The sequence below is a fragment of the Sesamum indicum genome, linkage group LG12, assembly GCF_000512975.1.
Source record: "Sesamum indicum cultivar Zhongzhi No. 13 linkage group LG12, S_indicum_v1.0, whole genome shotgun sequence".
Lineage (NCBI taxonomy): Eukaryota > Viridiplantae > Streptophyta > Magnoliopsida > Lamiales > Pedaliaceae > Sesamum > Sesamum indicum.
In genome coordinates this window covers 4,525,474-4,552,783 of record NC_026156.1, presented here as the reverse complement: position 1 = coordinate 4,552,783, position 27,310 = coordinate 4,525,474, and the positions used below count along the sequence as shown (strand labels likewise).

Here is a 27,310-nt window from a genome sequence, read left to right as displayed (position 1 = left end):
GTAATAGCAGAAAATTGACCCACAATTCTCAAGATGCAGCTGAGGGAAAAATAGCAAACAGTATTAGACCCATCACGGACACACTCATAAGAATAATAAAAGGTGCACCTCCCCCACAACCAACCCTACCCCCCAAAAAGTTGGAAGAAAAAAAGAAGAAAATGGAACTACAACATGCAACTGAAATTTCAAACCAAAACTAAAGAGTAAATGGGTTTCCAAACACAATTAGAACTACTGCTTTTTTTTTTCCCGTTAAAATAGCAAGGACTGAATTCCCACAAAATTCAAGAAAAATTTCCATCAAATCACCAAAGCATGCTAAGTTTCTTAAAGATGGCAAACACAAGAGCAAGAATTAAAAATAAAAATAAAAAGGGATAGCCGATTAAGAAAAAATGAAAACACTTGGAATCAGTAGCCGAATAAGATCGAGTAAAAAGGTTTGCAAATTACAAACCCTAAATTGTAAGCAAATCCAGTCGACTGAAGCAAAGTAGCAAATTGAGGAGACAAGATAGAAAAGCAAGAGTCAGAAAAAAACAGCGAAAAGCAGAGAAGAAGAAGAAGAAGAAGAAAAGTGAAATATGCGAAAGGTAGAGCGAGAGACAGCAGCATTTGTGCGCGAGAGAGAGTTACCTGTTTTGAAGTTGCGGGAGAGATGCAGAGAATGAGTTGGGGGGGGTGGGGATTTCTCTTTTCTGTATGATGATCTGTGTCGATGAGGGTAAAGTAATGGTGTTCCTTTTTCTTTTTTTCTTTTTTAATTTTTGTGTGAAATTCTCTTTTCTTTTTTCTTTTTAGAGGAGAGGATAATTATTATTATTATTATTTGATTTGATTCTCTGCGCAATTGGTGAAAGCTAAGCCATGACTCATGTGCATTTCCGTATTTATCCTTGTCGCTCTTCGGTATTTACCAGACTGTTGACTTTGATATTTTGTTGACTTTTCAAGTTTTATATTATATTATGAGGGAGAACACTTGTTTATTTTCTCTCTCTTTTTTGGTTTGTTATTTTCTATTTTTTTATTATCACAGTACTTTTTTTTCCTCTTTTCTCAACCTCCATTTTTTTCTATGATCTCCCACTGTTCTCTATTTTTTTAATATTTTTTCTTTTTTAACTAAAATATATAATTTAAAAATATAATAATTATATCTTAACATTTAAAATTAATTACACACAAAGTTTGGTGTGCCATATACACTAGTAATAAATAAGAGCTTTAGAAAAGAGAAAACATACAAAAGAAGAAAAGTTTGGTTGTAATTTTTATCGTATTTTTCATTGTCTTTTGTAGAAATTTTGGTTTTTCTATGAACCAAACAAATAATAATTTAGTTTGGTCATTATCTTTTTGTTCCCATTTTCCTTTGTGTTTTGCCTCCTGTGGATGTGTGGAGAAACTAGTGGGGAGCCCTGGGTTATTCTTGCAAAAGTGACCACTACGATCATAAGATTTGTGTCGATGTAACAGGTAATGGTCAAACGTTTATCGTAAAATTGCCTGTAATGAAATTCCCTTGGCACCAAAAGTGCTACGAACAAGCAACAGCATCCATCAATTAACAATGAGCTAAATTTTTGTGAACGAGGGAAAAAAAGGCAAGAAACGCATAAAGGGCTCAATCCACTAACATCATCTGCAACTACCCATATTCGATATGTCAATTCTTGATGCCCTTCACCATACCATACCACAGCATCTCATGGAGAAATTATTGTTTATGATTTCTCCCATACTGGTACCTTGTGTCTACCCAGCGCATTCTTTTTTGCGGAAAAATTAGTACAAGATTTCGATTTAACTTTTTATTCTTTACATAAAGAATTACAGTCGAATCAAAATGGCCTGGACGAGATTCTAGCCAATGACCGGGATAAATTGTACCTTGTAGGAATTATTTTAGATCATCTCAGATCAAGCTGCAGGCGTCGGCTTGGTTTCTTCAATATGAGAATGTCTGAAATTAAAGACACCGGCAAGCCCACGTCCCCTGGCTATATGTTCAATCTCTGCTAGTTTTTGCTTCAGAAGCTCCACCTCTTTCGCTAACTCTTCATCTCGTTGCCTCATTCCCTGCAAACATTAATGTTTTGGGAAGGATTGAATTTATGATAATTATAGAGACATTAGTATAAGTAACATGAATTTAATGTACATATCAGGACAGCATAATCGACTAAAGTAAAAATTAACCAAAACTCACGGCCATTACCTCCATTTCTTGTTTGCGGAGTTCCTCCTTTTTTGCTTCTGAACGAGAACTTCTTTGCACCTCAAAGATCAGCGCAGCTACTGCCACCTAATCACATAATTTAAAAGGAGGACGAGTCATATTTGGTTGTTTGAATGGTTGTTAAACATATAGTAAATGTGCAAAAAGCCTTTGGGTCCCCTAATGATCAAAACCAGGCTCTATAAGCTGGTGAAACATTTAACTCCCATCAAACTATAGCTCATAAATCTGTGGTCTGGAATATAGACCAGATCTATCTCTAATTCTACCAGCCATCTTTTGACTTTCTGCAGATAGAAATCAACAATGCTACAACAGATCTTGGTTTTTTATTGAAATCTGAAAATTTTGTTTTTGAGATATTTTATCAAATCAACTTTTACATAGAGAAACATAAATACACAGTCATTATTGTATATAGATAATATATATAGCAACCAATACCTATTTCATAGAAGAAGCTCAGCCAGTTGCCTTGGCTGATGTATTAACATATCTAAATAGTTTCCAGGATGTAGCTCGACAGCCATATCAAGGAAATCAATGCAATGGATCATTTGAAACGTTGATCTTGCAAAACAAACAGTACGAGTAGATATGCTAACAAGTAATTCAGAAAAATAAGGACTTAAACCACTTTGTTATCGAGACTTCCTTAAATAGCACGAGAATCTGTTTTAACCAGTGGTGAGGCTTTACTTTCTTTCTTCCTTTTTTCTTTGGTTTCTGGATTTAAAGCAGTCTGTAGACCAAACCGAGCACTCGTTTAAAACATGCAGGCACCAACATGATGACTGAACAATCTTAATTTACTTATTTGACATAGAAAAACAATATGCTTATGTATGCCTGTCATTGCTTTGTTAGAAGGCTAACTGGGAAAGTAATAACAAAGAATATGAGTGAAGGGTTTATCTTAATCAAACAGTTCACAATAACAATAGTATTATGGTAGACGCTGGTCAAAGAAATTAATCAGTCATGAAAGCAGCAGAAAAACATTTGTATCATGGATTCCATATTATGACAGACCATCACATCGCTAACATTAGAAAAGTGTGAGAAACATAAGGTAAAACTCTTATCCTGCCAAAACATTAACAGAGCACTCACTTTTGTCCCATTCACAAGTTTCAGTGAGTTTATTTAACTACTCTGTCCCACGTTAGGAAGTTCTCACGCAAAAGATAGTTGAATCATCACATACTTGTCTCAATAAAATTGAAAAACAGAAATTTCACATTAAACATGTCAATAAGGGAAGAAATGCTGAGTTGGAAAGAAGGACTACCGAGAACACAAAAACTTCCCCCATGAGATCCACTGCAGCTTGAACAGCTTTCTCTTCATTCAAAGGTCGAATTTCAACATCAGTCGCATGACCATATATACGCCGTTGCATCGTTGTTGTGATCCGGTGATTGGCCTGGCTCCCGTAATACAAGGATAAAGAATTTAAAAGTATGCCATTAGTCAATCACATGAGAAATACTAGAGGAACGCCGAAAATATTATTCAAGGAAATAGTCATATCCCAATATAATACAATGCATGAATCAACAGAAAACAAAGACGAAGGAATGTGAAAGTAAAAAAGATAATTTGCATACTTTTGTTATCAATTCCAGTCCACAAGTAAGGAAGACTAATTCCAATAGTAATAAGGATAGTCGGTGCTCTTGAGAAGCCAGAAACTGTACAGTTGCACATTTAGAGTCGTGTAATGCTAAAAAATAATCTCTAATTGCTCAGTAAAATACATCAATTGTCTAATCTCTATCCGTTGCTATAATTCCCAAACCGCTAGTCCCTCAACTGAGTGCTGCATTCAAGATATCAGAAGTTGAAGCTTTGCAGCAATTATACTACAACGCCTAGTGCTTCCACCAGCATTGACTAAAACAGTGTAAAACCAAAGGGAAATCATTTAGAAGCCCGCTGTATATGCTCTGTAACATCCACAATCTATGTAAGTGTAGATACCAGCACTAACTGAAAAAGCCGCTAACAAAATCCACCCCACCCCCCACCCCCCAGTGCAATCCCCAGTCCGCTCACTTTCTCATTGTCGGCGGCTGCAGCAGCACTAGGTGGAGGATAATGCAAATGCTCCAAGTCAATAACTAAAAACATTTCTAAATCTGGGAGCGAGAAAATCCTAATGCGCCATATTTGATTTAAACCATAACAGACAGCCAGCACTCGAATTCTGAAGGCAGAAACCAAAATCAACAGAGAGTAAAACAACAAATAGCTGCGAATCACGAAAATCATCCATGTTCAGCCACGCGATTACAGCACTCCATTTCAAAACACTACAAGTCTTAGCCTTGGCTAATTAAATATAACAAATCCCTATCACACGCAAAATCCATCACACAACTGATCCATCCACACATTTATAAATCCACTGCAATGTGTACCTGAGCCACGCTGACGATGATATTTCTGAACTTGGGGTGGAGTCCAGCCTCTTTCTTGAGCCTCGCGGCAATCGGTTTGCTCAGAGTTTTTAGGGCAAGCGTTCCGAGCTTCAATAGAGGAAGGACCATTACTGATCTCTCTTTTTCTCTTTCTTGATTGGTTCCGAAATCTAATTCTTGAGGAAAAAATAACCTCTGATCTTAAGTGTATATATATATATATATATATATGTGTGTGTGTGTCCGTGGTGTGGAAGTTTGTCAAGGAAGAAATAAGGAGTTGACAGGTTCAAAGGGAGGGGTTGCGTGCGACTTTCTTGAAGAGGAAGGCAAAAGGCAATGTTATTGGGCTGGAGGAATGAAACTCGTTGAAGCTTGAATTGTTCTTTTTGGTAAAACTCGTTCGATTATGGCGATTATATGAATCCCACTGGGATGGAACCCAGACACATTTAGGTCATGTTGCATCTACCGCGTGCCGGTCAAATTTCTTATGCTATTAGATGAAGAAATTTAAACAAATTAGCGTGCGTAAAGTATTTAAATCTTAGCAAATCATGATTCAATTTTTCAGTTAATACTTTTTATTTTAATGCTTTAATTATTCTGTATCAATTTTTAATAAAAACTTGTGTAAGTATAGTTGAATTCGAGTTATCACTTTATTTGAGTTACAAAGTCACGCTCGTGCTTCAAGTCATAAAAAGATCCAAATTTAGATCCTAGTTCCTACACTAAATAAGACGACTCAGATCAATTGTAAGTAAACTTCATGATAATTAACGTGGTTGTTTTTACTTACACGACCTTATGGATTGATAAGGTGTTTTACTTTAATTCTCCATTTATACTCCTCCACATCAGCTGGGATGTTTCATTGATAGTCGTGGATTCTCAATGGATCAAATTACCAATTGAAATGGTGATGTCATTAAGTCAGGTCCCTCAACGTAGTCGGACATGGACCTTCGCTTGGAGATCGTAGTATGCCTAATCCTTTTAGCAATTGAGGACGGTATTTATGTAATTTACCTCCATAGTTTGGAAATCACATCGCACTGTAATTAAAGAAACCAAAACAAGTATTAGCGTTGAAATCATGATTAATTTACTGTTGAAATCATTTGTAGCGTTGAATTGTCCGAAACTATAAACTTAAATTTTTGAATTTCAAATTCTATCATCCAAATACAATCATTAAATCATTTAGTACGGACGAATGAGATCTTTTCTGAAATATTTAGATTTTAAAAGAAGTAATTGCATCAGAGCTCGATAGCATGAAATTAAACACGTACCATAGCTTCGTCAACAATCCACTCATCTCCTCATCCGGAATTTACCATTTCAAAGCATAGGTTCAAGCTTCTATCAAACTTTCGCTATTTGATTCGCTTTTAGTTTGCGTTTCTGATTGTGGATTCGTTCTCTTTATTGATTACACAACTAGTTTTGCCTAAACCTGATCTAATTGTTTCTGTTTACGCAAATGGTAAAATATTGTCTCTCCTCTGTGGCTGATTGTCTTGCTTTTTTCCCCTCTTGCGACCTTTTTCTAGTTTTAGCCTTCTAATGAAAGTAAAAGTACCGGGTACCTTATTTTGGAAGTTTCTTTTGGTGGCAATATATCCATTATGTTGGTGTGAGTATGATAGCAGCTGCAGCCTTGCCTCAGAATAGAGTGTTGTGTTTTCCTATTGTGAACATAAGATTCAAAAGATTTAAGTGGCATCTACACTATTGTGTCTTATGCAAAATATAATTTGATTTTTAGTTTGGCTATCCATGTTGTAACTTGTCTGGTGCAGCTTCGGATTTGATAATGATTATGCTGATATGTTAGTGGATCCGAGGGCTACTATTACTGTGAATGGTGGGTGGCTGTAAACATGAGTTTGAGGTGAGCTCTTAATTTATTTTTTTGTTTTATTCACTAGTAGAATCTATTATATTGTTTTTGATAGGTCAATTGTTATTTAGTTCTAGTCAAAACATATGGATCAGGACATTATTAGTTGACCTTTGATGTTTGAGGTTATGAATTATGTGGATGACATAAATTCTGTACGCAGAATTATAGGGAAAAAGGATTTTCAATACACATGCATGGTTATTACCATCTTCATTCTTCAAAGAATGCCTTTATTTGTGAAGAGCCACTAATTTAAGTTAGTGGTTGCAGCTACTCTGTAGGGTCAGGATTTTGTGGATGTTGCATATCCAGAACAAATTGGTGGCCGTTGTGTCTTAAATAGGCTTCAGTCTTGTATAACCATTAGTTCTCCAGATTTTTCTCATGTTTCCTCTGTCGTCGTAAATAGCATTCCAGTCTGATTCTCCTTTCCCTTGTGCCAAAGCTATCTAACTCCATGATGGTTCCAATGGGATCATCTAGTTGTCTTTGGCAAGACAGTTCAATGTAGCAGCTTTCCTGCCACGTTAAGATGTTGTATTTCTTTTCTATTATATTGTTCTTCTGTTAACTTCCACGCCCACAGAAATAAAGTATATCCAATTACTTTGATTGAACCAAATTTTTTGTGCTCAATTATGGCTGGAACTGTGTACTTGAGAACAAACCATTTTGAAGTTAAGCTTGAAGCAATCACCTTCAAGACAAAAGATTTTGATTCTTTATGCAAAATGGATTTTCTTTTTCCAGATGGAAAGGTTTGGGATCGTCCACCTATTGTTGGCCTTGATGTTGTGCGTCATCCTCGTGATCCTTCCATTCTATTGCTGCTATTGTGCTTCGGTATCGGTTGTGTGATTCTCAGATTCGGTGCAGGGGAAGCATTGCCTGCTCCAATCCACAAGTTCTTTGCGGACGACAGAATTCATTTTGTTGGCTTCGGTATTCCTGAAAAGAAAGACATGTTCCCATTTGAAGCATTGGGATTGCAGAAAAGTAAAGTAGACATTGGCTATCTGGCTGCCAAAATTCTCAAGGATCCCAAATACAAAAGATGGGAACTAGCTGGGTTGGCACGTAAAGTTCTTGGAATCAAGAGAATGATTGGTCTAACAGAAGCTTCATCTTTTAAGAGGCATGAGCAAGTTAAGTGTGCAGTTTGTCAGCTCTTCATTACTAGTGTCATTGCCATGGGACTATTGGGTGCCAATGACAAGAAAAAAATCGATTATTCTCTCAAGAAAAGCTCGTTTCTGAAGAACATGAATTCTCTCCAACTTCTGGCTGAAGGATGGTTCAAACTGCCTAATAGTAAGAAGAAAAAGCAGGAGCCGCAAGACCGTGCTCATGTTTGCATGGGTAGAATGGATGAAGTGCACATTGATAACGTTCTTATGAATGCCAAATGTGAAGCGCGTCCTTTCGTGAATTGTCTCTTCAACGAGGAAGTCCAAGAAGACGATCCTAAATATTATCCATCTCTTGCCAAGATCAAAGTAAATGTATCTGAAGATGATGCACAAGGTAGTAAGGGTGATTTAGGTGATTGTGTTGCATACGTAAAGGATGATAGTGGTGCATCCATCGAGGATGACTGTGTTGCGTACGTAAAGGATGACTGTGTTGCATATATAAAGGAGAAAGAGGGCAATTCAAGTGATGATTCTCTCAAGGGAGCGTCTTACACAACAAAAAAGCCCTTAAAAGGAATCTTGAAGTGCCCATCTACAACTTTGCTGCGTAGCAACTCGACTCCATCAAATTCAGCAACCCCTCCGTCTCCATCAACACCAACCAATCCAAGGGCTGCCGGAGATGCACTCAAAAGAGCTAATTCAAAAGGATACAACGTAAGCTTTAAGTTTCATTAGCTGTGTAGGTACTTAGCAAGAGGTTGCTCCGTATGTAAAACATGAGCCAACACATTCCTATGCAATTTTCTGGTTGTTCCATCAGGTCTTCTAGGTAGAGTTGGAACTGCTCTATGTCCATTTTCCGGTCTAATTATCTTCCCTTGTACCTTCTTGTTGCGGGAGAGGGGGGGTGTGAAGCGTATTAGATTTGGGGGGGGACTGTACATAGAAAGAAGATTCATTGTTTTGGCATGTGCTGTGCTTAAAGCTTTCATTGTTCATCAACTCTCTTATGTTAATTTAGAATGCATCGTTACGAGTCAACATCACTCAGACACATTATTTAGTTTCCTATGCCCAAATCACACATTTATATTTCAGTTTCAAAACATTTACGCGTAATTTCATGCTGGACATTTTTTTATTTATATAATACAATAAATAAATCATCTTTACACATCTTCTGTCTGGCTTTATTTAAATTTAATTGGATGATTTGGAGTTTGGATCACCCTGTTTGTGTGTGTTTTATTTTTAATATTTAATTTTTGAAACAGTAATTAAAAAAATGTATTTATTCATACATATCTTATTAAAAATATATTGTTGACATTAAAATTTAATATAAAATATAATTTTTACTAACTAATCCAAATACTTTTTATTTATTTATTTCACACAAAAACCTAAATATAATTGAAAATACATAATGGTTATTGTGATAATTATCCAATGGCAGGCTGGGCTCCAGGCCTACATGTACCACACCTTGTCTTGGGCTTCGACACTTTGAATCAACAGAAACAATAGAAAAATAATATTAATTACACAAATTCAATGTGGTGTGTTTAAATTTATATTATATACTCTTCAAAAAAAAAATTATATTATATAAAGCTCAAAGAATAAGATTATTTTATATAAAAATCAGAACATTCTATTTATGTTTTATTTTTTTATTTTTCAATAAGAATAATTGAAAATTTTAACCACTTACATGCAAAAAAGGACAAAAAGAAAAAAAAGGAAGGAAAATGTTGATAGTGGTGCAGGTGGAGAGAAAGAAGTGGATTAGTAGGAGCAGCAGCTATTGCAAAGTGGTAGCCAGTAAATACTTGTAGACCTTAAAGCCTACACAGACATAGACACAGACATGGTCAATGCCTCTCTGTTTCAGACCAGATTCAATTCTGACATTATCATTATTATTTATTTATTTTTCTTGTTTATTACTATTATCATTTGTTGTCGTGAGATACGGTGGTTAAACATATGAATCCGACAGGTTAATTCAGTGCGAGGTGTGGTGTGTGGAATTTACATAAAAATCCGCGCAATTATCAAAATTGCCCGTTTAAGCACTCAGTAAGGTTGAATGCTGTCTCTCTTTTTCCACTTGGGAATATGTGTTGGTGTTGCAACCCCCTAAATCCTATTCCTATTCCTATTCCTATTCCTCCTCCTAAAACTTTCACCATTTCTCTAATCCACTTTTGTCCCTCTACATATGTTACCTTCCTCTCCACTTTCCAATTTTATCCATCAAAATATTTGATGAAATTCCAACTCATAATATTTATATTTATAAAATTGGTTTAATAAATGATGCATAAATATTTATGGTAGGAATGGGGTACAAAGCTAAATTTATGTGTTTGGTGGTTGAGTCTAAATTAGTATTTATTTCTCATTTAGTTTAGTGTCAGTGTATTCATCTGGTTTGCAATTAATATTGTTAGCCTTCTCTCTTCTCCTTTTTTTCACTTCTCAAATTTAAAAGACTTCCACTCTTAAATTAATTAGTTCAGAAGAGAAGTGGCAGTCTATATTTATAGCTACACTTCTATTTTGACCCATCTAAATTTTTACATGACTTACCACCACCAATATGATGCTCTAATCACAGCACACTGCTTTGTGTTTTAACATCTTTCCCTGTAGATTTTGGATTTAAATTTTGAATATATGACTATGTTTAATAAATGATTTGAAACGAGTCCGATATATTATTGTTCAAATATTTGAATATGATTTGATTATTTTAAATATTTAAAAAAAAAGAATTTATAATCAATTTATTTATTTAAAAAATTATTGTTATTTATTTTTGTGATTGGCATAGAGATAAAATGAGTGAACAGCAGCAGCATGTGGATATTAGAAAGAGATTGGAAGTTTGTTGAGCGTACGATGTGCGCACAAATCGAGGGCCTATTTTTGCCCCCGCTTTTCAGTAGCCGACACCCTCTGCCTTAGACAATGACCGCTCTAGTTCCTTTTGGCAACCTTCTCATGCACTGCCACGTCTCCTTCTTTTACTTTGCAAAATACTCCTCCAACTTTTATATTATTGCAACACTTCTACCACCTCAATAATATATTCCAATACAACTTATAAAAATTTATCTAAATTATAATTTTTTTACCAGTACGTAATTTACATGTTCTGGTTTATATTATTTTCTTTTTGCTCACCATTTACTTATCCGCATTTATTTTTAGCCTCTTAAAAAATTTATTATTTGTTCAATATATATTTTATATAATGAGATGTCGTAAGTAAAGAATTTGAACTTTAGAGGGTGTTATATTGAGAGAATTATTTTAATAATGTAAAAAAAAAAATAATAGGAACGGGGTGGTTTTGGATTTATTGAAAATATATATATATTTAATTTACCAACACCATAATAATTAAAAAAAAATTGGACTAGAGCTAGTGGCCCAAGCAGATTCTTGCCCTGTTTTAAGGGTGAGCTCTCAAAGTGTGTTCAAATGGTGAGCTCTTAAAGTGTATTCAAAGTGAAAAAATTTCAAGCATTGAATTTTTTTTTTTTTTGGAGTGATATTATGGTAAATTTGATTCAATTGATACAAATGTGTTGTATATTCAGATAAATCATCAATTTAAAGACGTACCTGGAGCTTCAGATACAACTTTATATGTACGATATGGTGATATATCGATTTTTCTGTGTCCTTCAACTAGTCCCACGTCACGTTCGTGTTTTGTAGGTGCTACAATTATGGAGTTTTTGGATATTTTACGATGTGGTCATATTGAGATTGACACACACCTTATCAATGCATTAGTTGAGAGATAGAGTCCCGAAACGCATATTTTTCATTTCTCGATTGTCAAGCAACTGTAACATTGCACGACACTGCTACCATCATCAGATTCAAATTTTTCACAATATCGTGTCAACGAACACCTTCGGATATCCATTCGTTAGGTTAAAATAAATTGCATATCATGGGCCTTCTTAAGTGCCAATACTGTCTCCCTCATTTGTCAAAACTTAAACGTTATGTATTTAAAAGATATATGCAACTTAAAATCATTCATATTGAATCCAAGTTCTTCATACAAAATTAATTATAACTTAACAAATGCAGTACTATGAGAAATTTGCATAAAATCCAATTGAAGAAGGACCATAACTTACAGAACCATTTGACTTAATCCATTGACCTTCAAAATATATAACAATATCAACAGTATTTTACTCCGCCATATCTTCACAACAAAATAAAATACACATAAAAAATTCAATTTTCAATAATATTATAATAAGAACATTCAAATGAACAAATAATAGAAAATTTTAATAAACAACTTACTATAAACCTTTTTAATCATAAATCTCAAACTTGTTATAACAATAACACAAATAAAAAAGTACAAAAACTGAAAAAGAAAACGTTCATTAGGGGCACAAGGAATGTAAAAAGAGATGACTTGAGTTTTATAAGAAAAAAAATAACGGTGCTGCCATTTTTTACAAGAAATTTAAAACTATCCTTACATCCACGGATTTCAATTTGTCTAAAGTTATGTTTGGATAGTACAATTTGGATTTGAATGAATGATTTTCAATAAATTTAGATTAAATGAATTTAACATACATTACCATGCCAATTTTAAATGAAAATTTAAGAATTTTTGAATTTCTTTACATTAATGAATTATTCAAACAAGTTCAGTAGATTCGTTACTGTGAATTTAAAATTCTTAGTTTTAAAGCTATCGATCCAAATTCAACACAGACTTATTTGACAATATAACTACAAACAATTATCAACTTTTTTTGTACTCCTTTTTCCATTTCTTAATTAAACACAAAGAATACGTGCAATTGATATATTATTTTTTAATAATATCAGTTTAGATTTAAATACCTTATTATAGTTTTTAATTTAAAATAAATTGTATAAAATAAAGAACATGTCAACTAATACCATATTAAGATTTAAAATGAATTATATTATACGAAAAGTACATTCAATTAATACTTTATTTTTTTAACAAATAATATCATTTCAGATTTAAATACCTTAATATAATTTTCAATCTAAAATGAATTGCATAATACGAATAATATGTTCATCTAAATTATTTATTTTAACTAATATTTTATAGAAATATATATTTAATTTTTATTTTATTTTTTAATAAATAAAATTAGTTCAAATTTAAATACTTTAATATAGTTTTCAATCTAAAATAAATTGTATAAGATAAACAATATGGTTATCTAAATTATTAATTTTTTATTTTTTGTATTTCTTACATAGAGCTTGGTACATGGAAACTGTTTTTAGGATTTATATATATACTATAATTTTTATTAATAAATAAATAATAAATAATATAAGATTTATTTCATAGGATGGGGCGGGCAGGACTAGGCCCTAATTTTTCGAGGCCAATTGCGATCCCTAGACTAGGACAATACGTAATGACTAACAAAAATTTTAAAATTCGACAATAGAGAAAGAAGGACAATGATTATTGTCACTCGGATAACATCAAAATGTAATTTGATAGTCGACATCAACTTTTGCGTGGTCCAATTTTACACAACACACAAAATCAAAAATAAAATTTGAATTTTCACACAATTAATGCCTGGTTTGACTTTAATTTGTAATTTTTTAAATAATAAGTAAGATGAACATTGGTTGTCTGTATGTATTCTCCCCCTCAAAACATTTTAGTATCATTTTCCCCCTATAAAATTGATGAGGGGATATCTTACGATTGTTGTTCTATAATTTTCTACATGACGGTCACGATCTCCATATAAGTTTTAAATTCACTATATTAATTCAATCTTTACGAACCCGTCTCGGTGTATTCTAAATTTTAATTTGTATGAATTTATTTTGACTATTTGATCGTTTTGGTGTATGTATTTCTTGTCTGATTGAAATAAATTGATAAATGATCGTACTACATGCAATAGGTACGACTTTTGTTAACCTAACATAATTCTATGATATTTTTATTGTTTTTTTATGCATAGAAAGATTATAATCAAGATGTAGTTGGTGCATTTAGAATAAAAGTCAGTCAAGATCACCATTGTCCCAAATTTAGGATATAGCAAAGGGACATCTGAAAAATTATTTATGGTGCGAGTATGAAAGCAATTAAGAAGATAGTGAAAAGTTAGAGAGTACAATCATTCAAACTTTGTGTTAATTTAAGAGTAGAGAGAGAGGTGGAGGTACATGACATAGATGCATGGGAGAGCGTGTAATTGACGTGACTAACGTACGATGAAAGGGTGAGAGTGGGTGAAGGGGCGCAGGGTGGTCAGACCAGGGCGGGGGGGAGGGACCCAACCGGGTGCAGAGAAGCCAGAAATGGGTTCAGCCAAAGCCCGCGAAAAAGTCGAGGGCTCTCTGCAAAAGCTAAAAAAGCCAAACCCTTTCTCACCCGTCCCTCTCTCTCTCTCTCTCTCTCTCCACCCTTTCCTTTTACTTTATTCTCTCACCTTCTTTCCCCAAACCCCCCCCACCCCCACCCCCCATCCTTTTCCTTTGTTTTTTATTTTGATTTCAAAATATAAATAATTAAATTTTCACTACCAATGTTCCACTAAAATAATTAGGGTGAGGATTTTTTGAATTTTTCAATAATCCACTTAGAATGTGTTAAATTTAATTATATTTTGTATTGGATTGTTATTAAAAATTATCACAAACACCTCATCGAACTTATCGTCTGTAATGAATGTATAAATTATGATACCGTTCATTACAAATATACTTTATTATTATTAAAATAATCAAAATTTAGTTGTCGTATGTATAATTAAGATTGACTCGACACACACTTTATATTAATGTTTTGTGAATTGAAGAAGCAGATAATAGGAGGAGTGTAACTAATAAGGATGGGAAAAGATTTGAGAGGGTCTGAAATTCATAGGTGAAGAGAAGGAAAGGACAAGAATCAGTTGAGAGTATTGGTCAAAGACATGCATGATTAAATGGATGGTTAAGATAAGGTTGATATTAAATCATGATGATTAGGCATCATCATTGTCTAACCATCCACTTCACTTTATGTGCACCACGCTGCACGTGAATATTATTTGCGGCTACACTTTCATAATTACCTTTTCTAATTTCATCTCATGTGGTACCAAAAAGTAAATAGGGATAATTATTTTACATCTCCTATATTTTTTTTGTTTTTTTTTAAATTATATATATACTTATAAAAAATATTAATATTATTTACAAAAATTAGATTTTATTTTTTAAAAATTACACATAAAATTCAAAAATAGAAATAACATTATTCAAAGTACTCTTACTTTTTTTTTTGAATATTATTGTAATTAATCAAAAGAATAAGAATAATTGCATAAATAAACCGTAAATTGGTTGGTGTAAATTTAATTGTTCCAAATAAATATTTATAAAGGACAAAAGTAAAATTAATGAAACCACATATGGGCAGCAGTGTTCGAACTGCAGTGTCATTTATACACGGTTGAATTTCCGTTTGAAGGTAAGAATATTCTTGTGCAGAGTTACCCCCCAAATTGAACAAAATTACTTGTTGTTGTAGATAGAAAATATCCGGCAACCAAATATTTTCACCGTGACATGAACAGAAACTCGAACGCCGTGATCGTAAACTGGCAGGCTTTTGGAAGATGAGGGCAGTCTCGACTTTTCAGAGAAAAATGGGGGACCTAAAAGCCTTTAATTTGCATGGCTAAACATCAACGTGATGTTTTGATTTGTGTTTTGAGTGTTTTGTTTTGTATTTTGAAGATAGAGAGAAAAAAATAGAGATAAGTAAGTGTGGTTGAAAATAGATGGTATGTTTGGATTTGTGTTTTGAAATAATTTAAAATATTTTAAAATAAATGGTTTAAGTTTGATGTTGAGATTTGAGAGACAAAAATTACTGTTATTGTCAAATCATATATATTTTATATTATATATAAGTATATATATATATTATATATAAAAATTTAAAAAATAAAAAAACACATAGATAAGTGTAAAAACAAAAAAAACAAACATTGAACGTGTTTTATTTTGAAAAATACAATACAAAAATATGAATCCAAACATAGTGCAACCTTTTTTCTCAATGTCTGCAATTTCACGTTTGATCAGAGCGCGTACAAACCAGCCCTTGCTTTCACGTGACATATGAGCAGTACCGCATGTCTTCCACGTCAATATTTTCTTTGATTGCTTTATACAATTTGTTATATTATTTAATTATTTAAATTAATAAATATATTTAGAAAATAAGATAAAAAATAACTTATATATAGGATCAATGAGTCATGGATTGCATGCCACATCAATTATATTATATTTTTATTTAATTTTATAATTGTTATTATTTATTTTTAGTTTTATATTTATTAGTTACTCAGTTTATATATTCAATTATTTTTTTAATAAACTTAATTCTAAATATATCATATTTTAATCTTTTTTTAACAAAATTAATCACGCATTGATAATTTAGATCTTTTTTATATTGAAGTAGATCTTATTTTTAGTCATATAACCGAAGATAATTAAAATTAAATTATAAAATATTCAAAATTAAATTCATAAAAAAAGATAAAAATAAATACGTAAATAAAATTAGAATAAGCAATAAAAATAGTAATGAAGGAGATGCAGTTACATGACAAAAGAGATGTAATAATTGGGTTTGTTTTAACTTTTGTAAAAGAAGAAAGTGGGGAAAAAGTGAAGAAAGAGGCGCGTGTGGGAGAGAGTTAGCGGGAACAGGATAAAAGCGTAGGTCGAGTCATAATCAAATGGGTCTTTGTGTAGTAACCCGTTTTGTCCGGGTTACAATGGTAGGGCGTACCCGACCTCAAAGCTATAGGCTTAGGCCTCTGTTGGGTGGCATGCAATTGAATGGCTATGAAAGCGACCTTCCTCTTTTCATGGCTGCCCCACTTTTGTCGCATAATTACCACTTCACCCTCTCTTCCACAACATTAATCCTCCATTTAACAACCGGTTAAGGATTAATGACAGCAGTGGGGCGGGGACCATTAAGCCCCATACTCTCATTCTTTTCCACTTTCTAAAATTCCTTTCCGGGACTCCTTTTGCAATGCTTTGTCTCTTTCCATTTCCCCCATTCCACATTTCCATATTCATAATTCTTCTTTCTTGATTCTATTGTTTCCCCAATTCACCCCATCAAATTGCTAACTCCCCAACGCTTTAATAATTCATACTTTACATATTTTTCATTCCCACTTTCAAAAAATTTGATTACGTATGTAATCATTGTGTAGAGATGGATAGTTTTGAAAATTTTTCATTTCTTGCATACATAAGCATTAAAAAAATAAAAAATATTTATGGTACGCACACATTACCAATAAAGATGATCACATGTGGAAGATTTGATGGCAAAAAATGTAGGGTGAGGAAAAGAAAAAAACGAATGGGGGACCATTCATTGGTACCTAAAATAGAGCCCTAATTAGGCCTCCATTTATTGGTTCAACAAGAAAAGCACCATAACGTCGGTTATGGGTATTGCGATTTTAACTTTGCTTAAAAGCGCATTAGAGAAGCAAAAATGTGGGGAAACCAGAAGTTGGGCACTCAGCAAGTAGAAGAAAATGGAATGAGGCATTAAAAACATTTAGATACGCTGAAAACGTGTAATAATAATAATTATTATACGCCTCCAATATTAGTTGGAAATTCATTTTTTCTAATGCTAATAATAATAATAAATAAGAAAATAGAAAAGAGAGGGGTTGAATTAAATAAGGTAAAGGGACACGAGGGAGATTTGTTGAAGTGGAAGGGGACAGAATAGACATCCCCCGAAAATAAAGGGGGTTTTGTACACAGAGCCGTTCTCTCTTCTATTATTTATTTATTTTATATATATAAATATATTTTATTGAGTCGTTGGCTTTCACAAATCACAGCACTTCCCTCCTCCTCCTCCTCCCCCCTCAACTAACTCCCAAAAATCACATACACTCCAATCAATACGTACACTTCTATATGTATCTATAGCCTCTCTCACACATACACATAATCTCTCTCTTTCTCTCTCTATTCTACAAAAGAACTCAGTCTCTGCCACACACATATACATCACAGAAGTAGCTGTTTCCTCCGCCCAGCAGTTGCAGCGCTGCTCTTTGCAGCTGCTGCTTCTGCCACTTGCAGGCCCCTTTTTTTATATTATATTACATACACACATATATATATCTGTATACTGTGTGTGTATGTATGTATATTTCTTCTCTTCTATGTATGTATGTATGTATTTTATTATCCAGAGGAAATCTGGATTAAGAGTTGATTTTTGTTTGGATAATTAAAATAAAATATTTTGAATATATATGTGTAGGGTGTTGTGGGTAGCATTCGTGTTCGCAGAATGGTATTAATAGAGCTTAAATACTCAGATACATAAAAAGTTCTGATTTGATATATACAGACAGAGAAAAGAAAAGCAATCCCATTTTTAGTGAGAGAAAGCTAATGCAGTGAGTGCGCTGCTAAGTTGAAAAGGTATCCGTCTCTCTTTCTCTCTCTCTTTATCTGTCTCACTTTTATGCTTTGTGTTATATAGAAAGTAGGAGGCGCTGGTTGCTACTGATATAACCTTTTTTTTCCCTATTTCCTTGATTTTCTCTGGCTGGTTAGGGTTCGAGTATGATGTGCGGATTAATCGATTTGAATACCGTGAACAATGAAGAAGATACGGCGTCACTATCTGGTTCTCCTTCGTCGTCGTCGGCCTCGGGGAACTTCGAATTCGCCGCGGCTTCTTCGACGTCGGTCTGTATGGAGCTGTGGCACGCATGCGCCGGGCCGCTGATTTCCCTGCCTAAGAAAGGGAGTGCTGTCGTTTACTTTCCTCAGGGGCACGTGGAGCACCTCCCGGAGCATCCTGCCGTAGCTTATGATCTCCCTCCCCACGTATTTTGCCGCGTTGTTGATGTTAAACTCCATGTAATGATTTCGGTTTTTTTCTTTTTCTTGATTCTGAATGGCTTTGTTTTTGTCGTCTTAGTGAAAGTTGCGAGTTTTATTGGTAGGGGGGCGCAGCTAGTGATGAGGTTTATGCACAAGTTTCACTCGTTCCAGATCAACAGGTAACGCTAAATAATCTACAGACCATTGCATTGACGTCGTTTGTCACTGCCGGCCGGGGTTCCTTTTTCTTTTTCTTTTTCTTTTCAAATGTTAAATTTGGAAATTTTAGAGACTTTAAGAGTTCTCCCTCGTATGATCCAAATAAAACTCTTATCTGAACCCATTTGCTCTGGAGAAAGGTATTTCCTGATAATATTTGCAGCGGAAATTTCTTATCAAATGCTCGCGTTTAAAAAGGGTAATATTTTCTTAATGAGGCAAAGCGGTGGCCGTTGGGTGAGATCTTGCGGATCAATGTCTTTCGGCTTAGCGTGGTGTACATTTTGTATGAAACTTGTAAAGATTCTCCCCAAATTCTAATGTTACATTCGGAAATCGCTAAATTTAGCATCTTTTTGTCTTTCTTAGCGATGAATTGAATGTTATCTAAAAATGTGATGCTTTGCTTTTCAAGGAAATTATGTCTTTAAACTCCAAAACACAAAAAAGAGAAACCAGTTATTCAAATAAGTCAGTTATTTTTCTTCCTTAATGATGTTAAAAGTTCTGATTCTGGTAATCTTGATAATGTAAGTGAAATGCGTTTCTGTCGTCTGGTTACAAAATTGCTGCTGTAATTCGGTAATCTATGAACACCAAGTGAATAAATTCATATCCGGCAGATTGAGCAAAAATGGAGGGAGGGCAAAATAGAAGCAGAGCTTGACGATGAAGATCCTGACGGCATAGGGAAGGCTATGACACCCCACATGTTTTGTAAAACTCTCACTGCTTCTGATACCAGCACTCATGGTGGCTTCTCTGTTCCTCGTCGTGCTGCTGAGGATTGCTTTCCTCCTCTGGTAGCTAATCAATACGATTTGTGTTTCTTTATGAATCTCGCTTAGTTCGAATTCACGTCTAAACAATTTACTTCCTTTACCATTTTACTGTAACGATGAATTTCTTGTAATCTGTTTATAGGATTATAAGCAACAGAGACCTTCACAGGAGCTCGTGGCTAAGGATTTGCATGGAATTGAGTGGAAATTTCGGCATATCTACAGAGGTTTGTGTTTCGGTCTTTATTTGGGTGGTGTTCATTTGCAGGAGTTATGAAGTTTATTCTGCTTTCTCAGTTCTATAGTTTTGTATACTTAATTTAATATTTCTCTGGAGCAGGTCAGCCTCGAAGGCATTTGCTGACAACTGGTTGGAGTGCATTTGTCAATAAGAAGAAATTGGTTTCTGGAGATGCCGTGCTTTTTCTGAGGTTGGAACCCTATACACTGACTGAAGCTGTCGTTAAAATGATTGAATTCTTATGTCACATGATGTGTTGTAGAGGTGGTGATGGAGAACTCAGGCTTGGAATTCGTAGAGCTGCGCAAGTTCAAAGTGGTGCTACCGTCCTCCCTCCTGCTAGCCAACAGTTCAATGCTAGCACTCTTGCCGCTGTAGTCAATGCCATTTCCATGCGAACTACTTTTACCATTTGCTACAATCCAAGGTACATTAATCTACTGATATAGTTCTTCAAAACCTAGTACGTCTCTTATGGATTTTAAAGTAATAGTAAGCAGGAGTGAGAAACTCAACCAAATTAGAGCGTATCCCATTATAGCAAGTTTATGTGGCATCGTATTTGATAAAAACAATTTTTAATCAGTCATTATTACCTTTTGCTGTTTTTCTTAATTATTAACTTGGTTGGACTACAATGGGCGCCACATGCATGATGCTGTCTGGTTGTTTAGTAAGAAGCTGAATTTGGGTAGGCTTTTGCTATTTTGTCCAAGTTTGTATTTGCTAAACATCGTTTTTAATATCTGCTATCATTTTGTGATTACTGCTTGATTTTTGCTCTGTACATCCATATGAGGCTCTTCTGTGCATTATACTTGATTATGACAGGTCTTCTTCTTGATTCTGGTTTGTGCTATTTTCTCATGACTAGGGTACTTTTTCTTTAGAAATTGTTCATGTTGATAATTGCTCAGTAAGGTATTTTACTTTCTATGTTACCATTTCAGTTTGCCTGTTGATGCATTTCAATTATGTGTACCTTGTGCAGGGCCCGTTCATCTGAGATTATTGTACCTTACCATAAATTCTCCAAGAGCCTTGCACATTCTTTTTCATGTGGAATGAGGTTCAAAATTCGTTGTGAAACAGAAGATTCATCTGAAAGAAGGTTTGTTTCTTAAGGTTCTGGAGCTTGATGTGTATACTGTTTCAAGAGAACTAACTTTATTTTGGCAGGTGCAGTGGCGTCATTATCGGGGTTACTGATGTAGACCGTGCAAGATGGCCTGGTTCAAAGTGGAAATGCTTAATGGTAAGCTGTCCGTTGTTTTTCTACTTGACAACTTCATAATGCTATTTTCAACTTGTTTAGGTATGAATCAACTTTGCCTTCCATTCTTTTAGGTGTTGTCTATGCATTCTATTTCTGACGTGTAATGTTCTCTGTAAATGAAATTATAAAATCAAAGAGAAATCAAGCAATTGGCACTTAGCATGTGCTTAAACTGTTACCTGTGAAACTTCCTCAGGTGGTATGAGAAAGTTCCTTCTAATATAGTGATACGATATTTAGTTTCAGTAGTAATTAGTACGAAATGCTCCTTAACATTAGATAGAACTTGGAAATTGGGGTTATATTTTGTGTATATTCTGTATGTCACAATATATGTGGGCAAAATGGACGGAAGTTTTCTTGTGGCATCCATCACAGTGAGAGTGGGTTGTCCTCAGTTACCTAATATTTATGGTTGTGATTCCCGGGCATCTAATAACACAATGCAAAAACCTCTTGTATTTTTCTCTGCTTGTTATTCTCAGTCTCAGCTCTCGATCTGCATCATTACTGTGGTGGATGTATCCAACTGTTCTCATGACTTCCCACATATTTATATGACATCAAATTTGGCTGTTGCAGGTCAGATGGGATGATATGGAGGTAAATCGCCTTAATAGGGTTTCCCCTTGGGAGATTGAGCCATCAGGTTCTATGCCTGGAACCAACAGCTTCATATTACCAGGCACCAAGAGAAGTAGGGTTGGCTATCCTGCAGCAAAGCTGGATCTTCCTGTTACCCGAGGTCCGTACTTTTGGCTTTTATAATTTGATTTTTCTCTAAAATACTTCCCTTCCCTCGGCTTGTGTGATGCTTCTTTGGAGATAATTAGCTAGTCTGTATGCTTCTTACAGATGGGAATGAAGTTTCAGATTTTGGGGAGCCTTTGAGGTTCCACAAGGTCTTGCAAGGTCAAGAAGTATTTGGGTTCAGTACTCCATATGCCGGAGCTGAGGCTTCCAGGCAGCACCCCTCAGACATGAGGTGCTATCCTGGTGTTGGCGGTACACGAATTCGTATAGGGGGAAATAGCTTCAGGCATCATCAAGCAGATGCTCGGAATTCGTCAGAGCATGCTGTATTAGGTGAATCCTTTCAATTCCATAAGGTCTTGCAAGGTCAAGAAACTGCATCAATCCTGTCATATGGAAGAGGCCCAGAAGCAAACCAGGTGCAGGATAAGAATGCTGCTAATGTAATTACAGGTGTTAAGGTTCCATGTCATGGAAATAGCTGGTCCACTCTGACCCAGGTTTACAATACTAATACTCACCCTTCACCATCTCCGCCTTCTGCGCTATTGTTACAGCAATCCAGTTCTCCACCCTCTCAATTCACGTCATTGCATTATGGCAACCAGAATAAACTTGAGACCTGCAATATGGACTCATTCTGTGTTCCTCAAAGAATTCTGAAGAAGCATGCATCTTTGGATAGTAGCTCTATGCGGGAAGATCTGCAAGGACTCGGATCCATGGGGGGTTTGGATGAGCACAGACACACTGCATTTCCACATCTTCCTGTTCCAACTCAACCATTCTTTAGAGATAATCAGAATTTGGTTTCGATTTGTAAAAGCAGTTGCAGGCTCTTTGGATTTCCCCTCACCGAGGGAAAAGTTACGGCAGGCAAGGGTGACAATCCAGCTGCATCTGCTTCAGCATATGCTCATGAAACAAATGTTTTGCCTCACAACGAAGAACAGCTGTATCAACCTCCACTAATGGCCAAGGTAATTGTAAGCAGTTGCACTAAAGCAAGCGACATGCACGTCGTGAGGGACAGGCTTCTTGATATAGCACTCTAGTTCATAAATGCTGAAAAGTTGGTGGGGATCAAGCGGAAAAGAAGTGCCGAACAGCACGTATGGATCACCGATATGCTGTTACCAGTTGTTCTATATTGGATTTACAAGATGAAGAGATGGAAGAATGTTGTTTGAGTGAAGATATATATGATGGTGGTTGTTGAAGGATGGCCGAGGTTTGCGTCTGCAAGTTATTCTAGTAGCTAAATAACAATGCTCTTAAGCGCCAAAAATATGTTGTGTATTTATTTACCTTTGATGTTTTTACTTATGTATTTTCAGGGTTGTAATGTGTTTTGGATATAATCAGTGTCGAAACAATGGCACTGGCAATCTTTCATAAGTGTAATTAAATCAGATGGGGTATTTTCTTTTCTTTGAAGTGGAATAGGTAGGAGTAAGAGATGCAGGTGTTGGGTGAGGAAGGGAGGGAGGGAATGGATTGGGTGGGGCTAAATACTAATTCTTAGATGGCCCCTCTGCATTAATTTTGAATCAGACTAGTAATTTGATTTGTTGACTTTTTGCTGTGTTACTGTGTTGGGACGCATTTTGTTGAAATCAGTTGTAATTGAAACTAAAATTCCAATACCCCATACCTATTAATAGGCCTGTCAGAATTGACATATGTGTGTGTATATGTCAAATAAACATTGCAAAATATTTTGTAATATTTAGAGAAAAATAGATGCTTTCAAAAGTGAATAAGTAATTTCTCTTTTGAAATTTATTTAATTATTTATTTGTCAAGATTCTCTAAAAATGTAGCCGCGGGAACACAGCAAAAGATTTTCTTATTTTATTTATTCATTAGAATGCGTATAGAGTTTTGAGTTTCTTTCTTTTTCACATACCAAAAGTGTTCCCAAAGATTTTCTTATTTTATTTATTGATTAGAATACGCAGAGTTTGAGTTTCTTTCTTTCTTACATACCAAAACGTGACGGCTAAGAACAGCGCCGTCGTTACTGTGTGTGTGTGTATGTGTGTGTGTGCTGCCAAAACGACCCAATCCTTTGTCGTTGGGAGGCGGGCTAGTGGTTAGTTCCTCATGGCCTCCGTCCATGGTAGGTCCCGGGTCTCGATTCCGCGCATAAAAATCAAACGCTCGCTTGCATGTTTTGACTAACTTTAATATTCATTCCTTTATATTTCTTTCACTTCATGTCTTTTTTGTTGCTCTATTTAGATTGAAACTAATAATATTTCTCTCTTCCTCTTGCAAAATAATTATTGCACAGCACCGCCTTCCATTTTTCAGGAAATTGTTTCAATCGCGCGGGAGAATGGCGGGTGAAAGTGGCGGAGAAAGCGCGACGCTTGAAACAACGCCGACATGGGCAGTGGCCACTGTTTGTTTCATTTTGATTGCTGTTTCCATTCTTATTGAGCATGGTCTTCATCTCTTGGCCAAGGTCATGTTTGCATCATTCATGCCCTTGTTGTGCACTAGCAACTTCAGAGGATTATATATATAGTACGCATGTGGTCGTCGTTGTGTCTCGTATTTTTGTTCAAGCTTGATGGTTTTCCTGAAATTATTCATCATTATATAATTTAATACGAGTGCTGCTCATATTGATAATTTGGTGTTTGTGGTGCAGTATTTGGGAAAGAAGAGGAGAAAATCTCTCCTTCAGGCTCTTAACAAGATCAAATCAGGTGAGCGATTCTTTTTCCAGTGACATTTTGATTTTTATGTATTACTGAGCTTGTGCTTAAGAATTCATACTCGATAATGCAGACTTGATGCTTTTGGGATTTATCTCCTTGTTGCTGACCGTATTGGAGAAGTCAATTGCAAACATATGCATCCCGGAAGGTGCTGCTGAATCTTTTCTTCCTTGCAAGAGCCTCACAAGTGATGAAGAGGAGGACTCCAAATGTCAAGAACAGGTAATCACTACCGATTCGTTCAGAATTGATTAATGCTATAATGTTACTTATCATTGAAACCAAACCAATCTCAGATAGCTAGATGGTAATTCCAGGACAAGAATTCTGTATTTCGCTTAGCGTGAATTTGAGCTTAATTTGCATTATCAAATCTTCATCTACTTTGTAGCCCTGTTTGATATCTCTATTTACCTAATCCCTGATTGCATCTTGTTTGATCTCAATTTCAAATTGTGGATGCAGGGAAAGGCATCTCTGATGTCCAGAGTTGCTGTTCAGCAACTTCAGATGTTGATATTTTTTCTGGCCTTCTTCCATGTTTTGTCCAGTTTTCTCACATTCAGTCTTGCAACCGCAAAGGTATATTCTTTTTGTTCATCTTTTCACTTGTAACCTTTCACCTGTTCTAACTACAAGAACAAGTTTCCTCCGTACGCATCCTTTTGTGGGCTGTGGAGGTTAAATTATTGCATTATCTAGATTGTAGGCCTGTTCAACTCTAGTTACACATAAAAGTCTACAAAGAAGAGCGTGGAAGTTGTCGAAAAAAGTCACAATGTACTTTAGGTTGTTACAACCTTTTTACCTAACGGCTGATTGCTGTAAAATTTTCAGATGAAGAAATGGGAACATTGGGAGGCAGAAACTAGAACATTGGAATATCAATTTTCAAATGGTATTTTTTCTATATGCTTTTCTTTTGACTGTTGGCCTGGTAAACCATAGTAGTCTTCATGTCCTATTCACACTTTTGCTCAAATTGAATGTTGTTAAAATAATTAGGATCTGGAATCTTTGGTGACTGAAATTGTCTATGCAATAAAAATTATGTTTTATTATCTATAGTACCATTCTTTGAAATTTTGATAGAATGGAAATTATATTCAAGTGAGAAGGTATACTTGTTTATACTGTTTGACAAATTCTTAGAAGCATGCCTGCCCTGTATATTGGGACCTTCCGTTTAACGATGATTTCTTGTTTATCGTCTAGATCCAAGGAGGTTCCAGTTCATTCATCAGACCTCATTTGGAAGGCGGCATCTTAAATTTTGGAGTGAACACCGATTGCTGAGGCTGCCAGTAATACTCAACTAAAGGACCTTTTAACTTTCTGATAATGATTTGATTAACGAGTAGTTTCTTTTATGGAAATTTGCACCTTATGCTTAAGTCATTTTGTCAGGTTAATTTTCTTCGTCAATTCTTTGGATCCGTTTACAAAGTAGACTATCTTACTCTTCGACATGGGTTCATCTCGGTAATTTTCTTTTCTGTACTTGTACATTCAAAAAGTTCTTGCAAAAACTACTCGAACACACACACACACACACACACATATATATATATATATATATGTTAGTTTGATCTTATCACTATACATATTCAGGCCCATTTTGCGGAAGGAAGCAACTTTGACTTCCAGAAGTATCTAAAGAGAGCATTTGAAAAAGATTTCGAGGTGGTGGTAGGAATGCGGTAATTTTCATGCGCTACATCGTGGAACTGAAAATGTATGTTTTGGTATACTTTCACTGAAACTAATACAATAGCATCTATCTTTTTACAGTCTTTGGATCTGGATCTTCTCTGTACTCTTCATATTCTTCAATGCATATGGTAAGAATTCAACCAAGTTAACAACACCATGATCAGAGATTCTGAGCTGTAGCTGACTGAATTATATGCTCTTTCTAAATGCAGTATTTCACAACTATGTGTGGCTTCCATTCATCCCATTACTGGTAAGACATGAAAATGGAGTGTATTTTATTGCTAGAGCAGTCTGATATATGGCAAAAAGACTAAGTGTTGTTCTTGTTGCAGATGCTACTGGTGGTTGGGACTAAGCTACAAAGTATCATTACTAAAATGTGCTTAGACAGCAGCGACAAATCCCATGTTATAAGAGGAGCTCTGCTTGTTAAACCAAGTGACCGCTTCTTCTGGTTTGATCGTCCAAAACTTCTCCTTCACCTCATGCATTTGATCTCGTTCCAGGTACTACTTCAAAGTTCAGACTTCTAAGCTGATCTTTCAAAGCTGTAAAACAGATTTACTTGGATTTTCATTTCATGCATAATTTTTCTGTGCTATTGTTTCTGAAATTACTTACTTTTGGCAATGCAGAACTCGTTTCAACTCGCATTCTTTACATGGTCTTGGGTAAGTCTGTTCAATGATCATTCTTCCATTGAGCACTGATCCGGTGCGTTATCACGTAGTTTTCATAACTATAGTATTCATCGATTTCTTGTACAGTACAAATTTGGACTGAGGTCATGCTTCCACCGAGAAACTGAAGATATCGCCATAAGGCTAGCAATGGGCGTGGTGATCCCTGTCCTCTGTGGCTACGTCACTCTTCCTTTATACGCTTTAGTTACACACATGGGAACTTCCATGGGAAATTCTGT

General features: G+C 35.1%; 2 protein-coding genes and 1 pseudogene across 3 annotated transcripts; 2 read left to right on the top strand and 1 right to left on the bottom strand.

The window, feature by feature from the left end:
* LOC105175585 (OPA3-like protein) lies at nt 1,372-5,095 on the bottom strand. The gene is made up of 4 exons (XM_011098067.2): nt 4,669-5,095; nt 3,537-3,671; nt 2,225-2,311; nt 1,372-2,085 (listed from the first exon to the last, which is right to left on the bottom strand). The coding sequence occupies exons 1-4, from the start codon at nt 4,795-4,797 to the stop codon at nt 1,927-1,929; spliced, it is 510 nt and encodes a 169-aa protein (XP_011096369.1). The 5' UTR covers nt 4,798-5,095; the 3' UTR covers nt 1,372-1,926.
* Nucleotides 17,653-23,374, top strand: LOC105175642 (auxin response factor 3). Of its 2 annotated transcripts, none has more exons than XM_020698362.1 (11): nt 17,653-18,264; nt 18,400-18,708; nt 18,795-18,851; nt 19,515-19,694; nt 19,816-19,900; nt 20,014-20,104; nt 20,177-20,341; nt 20,906-21,025; nt 21,100-21,169; nt 21,773-21,935; nt 22,046-23,374. In XM_020698362.1, exons 2-11 carry the CDS (start codon nt 18,409-18,411, stop codon nt 22,996-22,998), a joined length of 2,184 nt encoding a protein of 727 aa, XP_020554021.1. In that variant the 5' UTR covers nt 17,653-18,264; nt 18,400-18,408; the 3' UTR covers nt 22,999-23,374. The 2 variants fall into 2 exon arrangements, with proteins under 2 accessions (XP_020554021.1, XP_020554020.1); XM_020698361.1 differs by having other exon boundaries at nt 21,094-21,169.
* Nucleotides 24,144-27,310, top strand: part of LOC105175584 — a 3,531-nt pseudogene continuing 364 nt past the window's right edge.